The 9,290-nt window shown below is 42.4% G+C and overlaps 1 protein-coding gene across 2 annotated transcripts; it reads left to right on the forward strand.

Moving 5' to 3' along the window:
* Positions 1-305: 305 nt before the first annotated feature.
* Positions 306-5,304, forward strand: LOC140996242 (protein-lysine 6-oxidase). 2 transcript variants are annotated; one of them, XM_073466568.1, is made up of 7 exons: positions 306-828; positions 2,852-2,960; positions 3,510-3,641; positions 3,736-3,892; positions 4,115-4,210; positions 4,364-4,479; positions 4,978-5,304. In XM_073466568.1, the coding sequence occupies exons 1-7, from the start codon at positions 306-308 to the stop codon at positions 4,982-4,984; spliced, it is 1,140 nt and encodes a 379-aa protein (XP_073322669.1). In that variant the 3' UTR covers positions 4,985-5,304. The 2 variants fall into 2 exon arrangements, with proteins under 2 accessions (XP_073322669.1, XP_073322670.1); XM_073466569.1 differs by lacking the exon at positions 306-828 and adding an exon at positions 2,162-2,169.
* Positions 5,305-9,290: the final 3,986 nt, after the last annotated feature.

Genomic DNA, 9,290 nt, shown 5'->3' on the forward strand with positions numbered 1-9,290 from the left:
ACAGAAATGATCCCTCTGATCCTAAATTTCATTTTGAGACTGAAAGGGTCAAGGTCACACCCAACTGCAGATTAAGTAACTCTCTCTCTCTCTCTCTCTCTCTCTCTCTCTCTCTCTCTCTGTCTGCCCCCCCCCCCCGTCTCTCTCTCTCTCTCTCTCTCTCTCTCTCTCTCTCCACAGTGGTATCTGCTGAGCTTCAATACTTCAGAGAACCTCTCCAGATCGGCGGCAGTGCGTGTGGGAGGAGGAAGAACTTAGTTTCTTTCTCGCAGATTATTTAAACGTAATAATTTATTTTTCTAATCATGAGGGAACTCTCCTTTGACGCCTTGTTGCTGTCTTTTGCACATTTATGTTTCCTGTGTGGTCTTTTGGAGCGGGCGCACACACAGGAGGCTGCAGGTGATGCGCTCCGGCGGGGGTTGACATGGCAACATAACGGGCAGGTTTTTAGCATCCTGAGCCGCGGCTCTCAATACCGGCCGTCCAGCAGGAGGCAAGCCGCGTCACCCGGCCGCAGTAACCCTGTGGTGGTCGTCAGCAGCGGTAACGACACGGCCCCCGCCGCGTCCCGGGGCTCCCCGCGGGTCCCCGCCGCCAGCAGCGCTGCGCAATTGCGCGCGATGACGCGCCAGCAGCAGCCGCCCGCCGGAGGCGACGGAGACTCTGCCCCGGTCCGACGGGATGACATGATGGTCGGAGACGATCCTTATGACCCATACAAGGCTTCTAACTATTATCCCTATTACAACTACTACAACTCGTACTACAGACCCAGACCCAGGACTCCACCCCGGCACGGATACGGCACCAGCTACCACCAGAACGGTACGAGACTAGCTTTTGCTCCTTTCTGTTGTTTTTGCTTCTTCTGTTTAATTCAATCAAACTTAAGTGTCTTCTATTCCACAACGTTTATAGTTTATCCTCCATTAAACTGTACAATGCCATAAAAGTCTGGTGTTTACATGTCAGTTTTTATAGGTTATTTTTCCTGTAGCTCAGTAATCTCTGTCATGTGGAAGACAGATGTTTTTACATGCCTGTCATTAAATTCAGGCTTCATCTTTTTTTAAAAATAATAATAATATTCATTCATTTTGATCGTTTTAAATGCTAAAGAAACCAACACCAAATAGCCTACACTGTTACAATCTACCGTGAGGTTTTTCCACTGAATTTAATCTTTCAGAAATAAAAACCTGTGCTCCCAGGGTGTCTTAACGAGCACTGAGTGAGCTTAAGTAAAACCAGGAGCCACATTTAAATGGACCACACCCATTCGCCTGTGATGTCATAAGGATGGACAGATGCATGGAGGGGGAAGGATTGTCTCCATTGTGTCACTAACCTCCCATATCTGCCTGCCTGTAGTACATGTAACTGTCGGTCAAGTCAATGTCACAAGCAGTGGATGGAAGACTTGTTTGCAAACATAGCAGATGTCCTAAAAAATGGTGAAACAACAAAACAGTTATAACCAGCACAGCAGTGGTAAACTCCTGCACTTAACTCCTTACTCAGGTAAAAGTAGATAATATCTGCTACAATTACTAATGGTATCAATAGCAAAAGTACTCATTGTGCAGTAAAATGTTCCCTCTCAGTGTTTTCCTATTATATCCGATGTTTTTAGATTAATATTACTGCTTCATCAAAGTGTACACTGCATTTTACTGCAGCTGATGTTTAAGGCTGAGCTCATTTAAACTATTCTATTAACTGTTGGATAGTTTAATCTACAGTAATGCATCATATTCTATTAGATCATCATATGCTCTGTTACTGTCTTGCTGATAATCACAAATCTCAATAAGTCAACTTTTCATGAGCTCAGAAAAACAGCCTGTTTCCAGCTTTGGGACGATAGATTTTCCAACTAACCCAAGATGGTTTTAAATTGTTTATTTGGCTTGAATGTCACACTGGAGCAGAGAAGGTGGCCCAAAATGCAGGAGATGGCAGGCAGGAAGATCAACGGATCACGACAGAAATAGGCAAAGACTGAACTAAAGACTGGACTTAAATAGAGACTAGACTAACGAGGGGATGAGGTGCAGGTGGAGTGAGGCGGAGAGACACAGGTGAGGGGAATGAACAGAAAAACACTAGAAACAGGCCTGGGAGACAAAGGAGATGCAGTGCAGGTGTGGAGGGAAAATCAGGCTGGTGAGGAGCACAAGAAAACAGGAGGGAAACAAACACAAATAAAATGAAACTGAAATGACACTGAGAAGTAGAGGAATTTTCTCAGCCCTTAAAGGAACACAGCAAAACTTGAGATACAGGCTGTGTCCCAATTCAGGGGCTGCATCCTTCGAAGGACGCATTTGAAGGCCAATTATGTCACAATGCCGCGCGAAGGCCGTCCCAATTCGAAGGCTCCTCCAAATGCTCCCCACAAATGCGGCCTTCTTTTCCTTCTTTTTGGAGGATGCACCACTAGTATCCTTCGTGGCCTCCCATATCCCAAGATTCTTTGCACGCCCGAAAACGAAGAAAGAAAGAAAGAAAATGGCGACATCAAGTGGTGTAGATCGTCACTTTCGCGGGCCTGGGTGGCAGAAATCGTGATGTAAGGGTAAGGGCGGGAACATCTGGTGACGCAACCAGGAAATGCTCCGAAAGCTAGACCGTCCCATTAAACAACGGTTGACGCGGCCTTCGAAGGTCTCTCCGAAGGACTCGCCTTCGAAGGCCGCAAAGACCGGGTCCTTCGAAGGATGCAGCCCCTGATTTGGGACACAGCTATGTTGTTGTCTGCTTGCTGCTTGAACAGCCAATCAGAGACCAGAGGTCTCTCTTCACTGATATGACCCTTAATTTCTGTGTATTCTTGTCCTGTGTGCAGGTCTTCCTGATCTGGTTCCTGATCCGTACTACATCCAGATCGCCACCTACATCCAGAGGATGCCCATGTACAACCTCCGCTGTGCTGCTGAGGAGAACTGCCTCGCCAGGTAAGATAACACTAACTTGCTTCGAGACCACTGAAAATGAGAAATCATTCTGATTATCAGGCAAAGATGACAAACACTGGACTACAGACTTTTATCAGAGGCACTTAGATTTTAGAGGGAGAACAGTGAAGAGTTTGCCAAGTGTATAGTACTAACTGTGAAAAAAATGTGGGTCGTCGTAGGTCTGACTTTGATGAAAGAGGCCTGAGTTTGATTCCCACCACAGAACTGCAATTAACATGAGCGTTTTGGCTGCCTAACTTTAACCATACCATAACCACTGCCTGTCCCTAACTCTAACCATACTGTAGCTGCGCAGGTATTGCAGAAGACAAGAATTAAAGAAACACATCTACAACTCTTTAATCTAGTTTTACCTAAAGGATAAACTTTAATATATTTATCAAATAGGCAGCATTAAACACTTAATTGATTTAAATAAGCATAAGCATGAAAAACTTAATCTGTATGGTATAATATAATGCATAAATGTTGATATATTCCTATAATAACTATTCCACCGGCAAATTGTCTCCTCTCCTCCTGCAGTACCTCCGCTTATACTCAGGATTATGACACCAGAGTCTTGTTGAGGTTTCCTCAGAGGGTGAAGAACCAGGGAACAGCTGACTTCCTGCCCAGTAAACCTCGATATGCCTGGGAGTGGCACAGCTGTCATAAGTAGGTATAACTAGTAGGAGCCAGCATTAGCACCTTAACACTTGTATGAGTGTCTTTGTTAAATGAACTTCTGTCTTTTTGTGGTGTTGTTCAGTCACTTCCACAGCATGGACGAGTTCAGCCTGTACGAGCTGCTGGACAGCCAGACTCAGAGGCAGGTGGCTGAGGGTCACAAGGCAAGCTTCTGTCTGGAGGACACTTCCTGTGACCCGGGATACTACCGCCGCTTCGCCTGCACCTCACACACTCAGGTACACGCACACACACTCACACACACTACTTATGTGGAATGAAAACATTTTATTTACCTGAATCATTTTCTGGAGGCTTATATTAACCTAATACTACGTTTTCAAATATCAAATAAATGTCATAAAAAAGCAAGGGAAAATGTAGATGCAGTATTTATATATTTGTGTGTGTGTGTGTGTGTGTGTGTGTGTGTGTGTGTGTGTGTGTGTGTGTGTGTACAGGGCTTGAGTCCAGGTTGTTATGACACCTACAACGCTGACATTGACTGTCAGTGGATCGACATCACTGACGTCTCTCCAGGAAGATACATCCTCAAGGTCAGGAAGCTACAAAAGTCTCCTGGCTTTGAGCAGCTTTGTATTTGTAGAGATAAGTTGTGTTTCCCATGAGTATAAGCTTGGTCTTATTCTATATATTCCTTATTAGTCGCTAGAAGAACTCACTAGAGCTATGTTGTGTATTCCTGGCAGGTGACAGTAAATCCCAGGCAGCAGGTTCCAGAGTCCAACTTTAACAACAACATTGTTCGTTGTGACGTCCAGTACACCGGCACCGCTGCTCACGTCTCTGGCTGCACCATGACAGGGTGAGACACACTTTCTTCTTCTCCAGTTATAAATTTGAGCTTTTACAGAGGGACCACTTTTCACATTTCCACACAACCCTTTCGCCTCAATCCTTCAAAGTAAAATGTAAAATTCGAGGAAGGTTTTTGACATGGCTCCTTCTGAAAGTTCGAGGGAGAGCTGCGTCTTTACTGGTATATAAAAGCAGTGGCTGTTCCACTGTCCACGAGGACCCTTCAAGGCAAACACAACAATTCTACAAGTCAGAAATCCATTTACTGTCTATTATATATTCCACTTATGTAACAACTTCAGGGGTCTGTTCCCTAGGAAACTGCTGTTTATGTATTCATTAATTATCTGGGTAAATAGAGACAGAAGAATATCTGCAACTTCTTCATACCTTCTTGTTCCCCTTCGATACAACATAGAGATTTTCAACCTGTAGACAAGACCTAGCAATATTTGTCATTCTTTAAATCAGTGGTTGATTTTGTTTGTTCTCTTCTTTCTTGCAGCTACTGAGATGAACTCTGCCATATGAGCTTGAAAAGAAGAAGACTGAAGATTAAAAAAAGAGATAGATAAAGATTGTGACTTAAATAATTTAGTTATAACCAGATCAAAACAGAAACGGATTATTGAAACTGTCATAAAACATCTAAACCAGGTTATTTCAAGTCAAAATAAAGCCTGATGCCAGTGGAAGGATATACTAATTAACTGAGCTGGTTCACTAATACATTTTTCAAATTACTGAGACAGGTGTTCGTGTTGGTAAGAATGCACCGGGAGCAAGTACATTTACTCCATTTCTGGTACTTCAGATTTTTGGGATTGGGTTGCAGAAGCTGTTTGTAAATCCATTAGGCCTACTTAGTTGTCCTTTTAGAGTTCTTAATAACTACGGACTAGTTTAAAATTAGTGATTCAGGCCATGAGGTTGCACTAATAAAACAAAGAAAATATCTAGTAACAACTTTGGTGATTTATTAATCACATTGTCTGAAATATCTGTAGCAGCGTCCAACTAGAAGTCATCAGTGCAAACCGCAACATTAGCAGCTGTAACTTAACTTCCAAAGACAACAGTTTTTGGGGACTAAACATATTACCTGCCAATCTGTTGTGAGTGCAGGTATATGTTTGTTTTATTTATATCTGTTTACATGTAGGAGTTTGTGATAGCAAGCTAACATTAGCTATGTCAGATAAGTTAGTTTGCAACACATTTACAGTACATCTGACAGCTGTAGGTTTAAATATATAGCAACAACTAAGTTAGAACTAGTAAGAACAACTAATCAGAGGCTTGTGCGGTGCAATACATGTTGAATTTATTTCCACTTTTTATAACACTTACTTCATAACTAAGCTAAGGCTAGGCAAAGTTTGAACTTACAAACAGGTTGCGCAACCAGATCCTGGTGCTTTACTTGAGTATTTCTTCATCTAGGCCTCGGGAGATTGCACTTTTCCTCCACTTCACTACAGAGAAATGTTCTGCTTTTTACTTTACATTTATCTGACAACTAGAGTTGCTGGTTACTCACTTTGTATTTACTTTGCAGATTTAATCTTTACATTTCATGTAAAATCTCGCTGAAGGAGGGTAATTTTGAGGGTTTTAAATCAGCAGTTTTGTCTTTTCATCAATTACACACATGACAAAAGGTCAGAGAGGGCAGGGATAAAGATGACATTGTTGGTTATAAAGGTTTTGGCCTTTATATTATAGTAGTTATATAGTTTTTTCCCTTTTTGCTACTTTTCTCGTGGTCAGGGGAGAGATTTTTTGTGATGTTGGCATACCAAGCTTGTTTTCTTGATAAAAAATACCTATTTTAAAGACGAAACCACTTTCTCATGATGACAAAATAATCATTTTGTGATCACCGTTATTCACATGCATGTTCTCCCTAGGCTTTTTTAGACTTCTTTTATACAATATGTGATATAACTGACATTTTTAATGTTTTTAATTTGAGATATTGCACAATAACATTTTCTGGGTATTTTCAGGGAAAATTGACCACAGCATTTTCTGCTTTACACTTCCTGTTGTTGGTGTTTTTATGTTCATTATTGGTGCTTTAGAGAAGATCTTAGATTTTTGGTGCTACAGGTGGTTTTCGCTTTGTGCCATTTTTATGTCCCCAAACTGAATTGAACCAAAAATACTCACCGGAGGGACACAGAATGAGCTGCTGGTGGAAATCCTGCTGGAGGTGATTCTGTTGGCGAACGCTGTATGGAGAGTGTATACAGAGTACGGTGTATGTACTTGGACTTGACAACCAGTAACCACGCATACCTGCAGAGCTGTATATAAGCGAGCTCACATCTCATGTTATCAACCTGCATTACTGCTTCTTATCACTTTAATAAATAAAGTTTGCTTGAATGTGAGTAGTCTTGGTCTGTGTTGACTCATTGCAAGCCACAGTGTATCCCAGGTTCAACACAAATATAAAGGATGTTCATCATGTGACTACAAAGACAAAACTTGTTATCTTCTCATGAGATTTATTGATAATAATAATAATAATAATAATAATAATAATAATAATAATACGATTTTTGAAGATGTTATTGTTGTCAAAGAAACCTGCAGACTTTGTGGAGTCCAACTGGATCTGTGTGGGTTGACAGACAGACAGGATGATGTTCAGGACAACCGGCCGCCTTTGATGCTAAAAATTAAAGACAGACATGAAGGAATAACAGTTCATAACTTCAGCAACACGGTGAACACATTGAGGAAGATAATGATGGAGGGTAAAACATTTCATAACTTTGGCAGTGAAATAGAAAATAGAAATACAATATATGTGCATTCATCGTTCTAAATTAAATGTTTGATGTTCCATTGTGTCTCCTTTCTTCTTGAGAGACAGACAGGATGGACTTTTACAGGAGGCCTGTTTGAAACTTGACGCATATTAGAACATGTTGAATGAAACACCACGCATGGCCTGTTCATGTCAAGACGGTATGTCTAGCTTCTTGTCTTGTCTTGTCTGGGTAGGTTTAAGTTATTCAAAACATGGTCAGGTCGGCGCAGTCTCTGATGTGTTTGGGGAGAGAGTTCCAGAGGGAGGGGGCAGCTATGGAGAAGACTTTATCAGGGCCAGTGCTTGGTCCTTAGTGGTGGAGACAAGAGGTTGGCATAAGAGGAGTGGCGGCTGCAGGATGAAGTGTGGAGGTGGAGCAGGGGTGCTGTGGTCACGGGAGCAGGAGACGGTGAAGAGGGGAGCAGCTGAGTTCTTGATGTAGTTGAGTTTATTTATGACGTTGGGTGATGCACCGTATAAGATACAGTAATCAATTCTGAATGTAATGAAGGCATGGATCAGAGTTTCAGCAGTAGAGGAGGAGAGTGATAGGTGGAGATGAGCTATGTTTTTGAGGTGGAAGAATTCTGGTGATTTGATTGACATGTTCGAAAGCAAGGTTGCTGTCGAAACTGACTCTGAGGCTGTGGATGTGTGGAGACGGAGACCAAGTTGAGTTATCGATGGTGAGGCAGAAGTTGTGAGTGGTCTTGGTGAGAGATTTGGGGCCAATGATGATCATGTCAGATTTGTCACAGTTCAGCTGGAGGAAGTTAGCATGCATCCATGATTTGATTTCAGTGAGGCAGCAGGTCAGTGTGGAGCAAGTTGCAGTGGTGATGGATTTGGTGGAGATGTAGATCTGGATGTCATCGGCGTAGCAGTGGAAACGGAGACCATGTCGGTGTTTGTGATGTTTCCAAGGGGGGCATGTAGATGATGAACAGGAGAGGACCAAGCACCAAACCCTGGGGGACACCTTGGGACAGAGGAGCTGTGGAGGAGGTGCAACTGTTGATAGGGATTGAACTGTAGTCTGTATATGAGATATAAGCTTAACCAGGAGAGGGCAGTGCTGGTGATGTTGATGGAGGATTCCCGGCGGGAGGAGAGGATGGTGTGGTTGATTACTACGAACATTTTATGACACTGTGGTGGCATCAACGCTCCTTTATGCAGTGGTCTGCCGGGGAGGTAGCATCAGAGTGAGGTGGTGAGGTGACCACAGTCAGGAAAGGAGGAGGCCGTTGGTGACTTTGAGGGGGGCAGGGGAGATTAGAATGATTAGCTGCAGCTGTAATTCCGTCTTAACTGATGTTAACACATGTACTATAGCAGAAATAAGAAGACACTGACAGCGTGAATCTAATACAAACAGAACCATTATCTGTAACTTGTAATCTGTAATTTCTCACTGCTTCTTATCAAACTTGATCAGTGTGATTCTGTGTTTCACAGAAATGCAGTTCAGAGAAATTAACTCCAGGCCACAGAGTGTCAATATCATCTTTAACTGTCAAAAAACTTCAAAGTGAAAAATGCTGAAAGACAGCATAATTTTTCTAACCCACCAGGAACAACAAACGGTCGGCTACTTCCCTTATCAGCTTTTGGAGGTGTGTCTAATTGAGATTATTATAAAGACTTTTTAAAACAGGCTGAGTGTGACTCAAAAGTAAGTTCATAAGCCTTTAGCACTGCAGATTTTATTTTAGCATAGCTAAAGCTATCTTCAAAGCTCAAAGATGAATATGCTTTTTGTGCTTTCCCCGAGAGGACAACCTGAAGCATAAGGGCACAGTCAGCATCAGGCCACTTTATGGCCTTAGCTAAGCTCTCAAACAACAACAAAAAATGGTATCTGGATCCTTTTCATTAAAGCGTGGCAACAAGCGCAAGTTATACATGTCGAAACGACTCTCAGAAGACCGGGGCACCTGATCTTCACCAGACAACATGCCATCTCTAATCATGGACAAATGGTGACTTTCCAAATC

This window comes from Pagrus major, chromosome 5, assembly GCF_040436345.1.
Source record: "Pagrus major chromosome 5, Pma_NU_1.0".
Taxonomy (NCBI): Eukaryota; Metazoa; Chordata; class Actinopteri; order Spariformes; family Sparidae; genus Pagrus; species Pagrus major.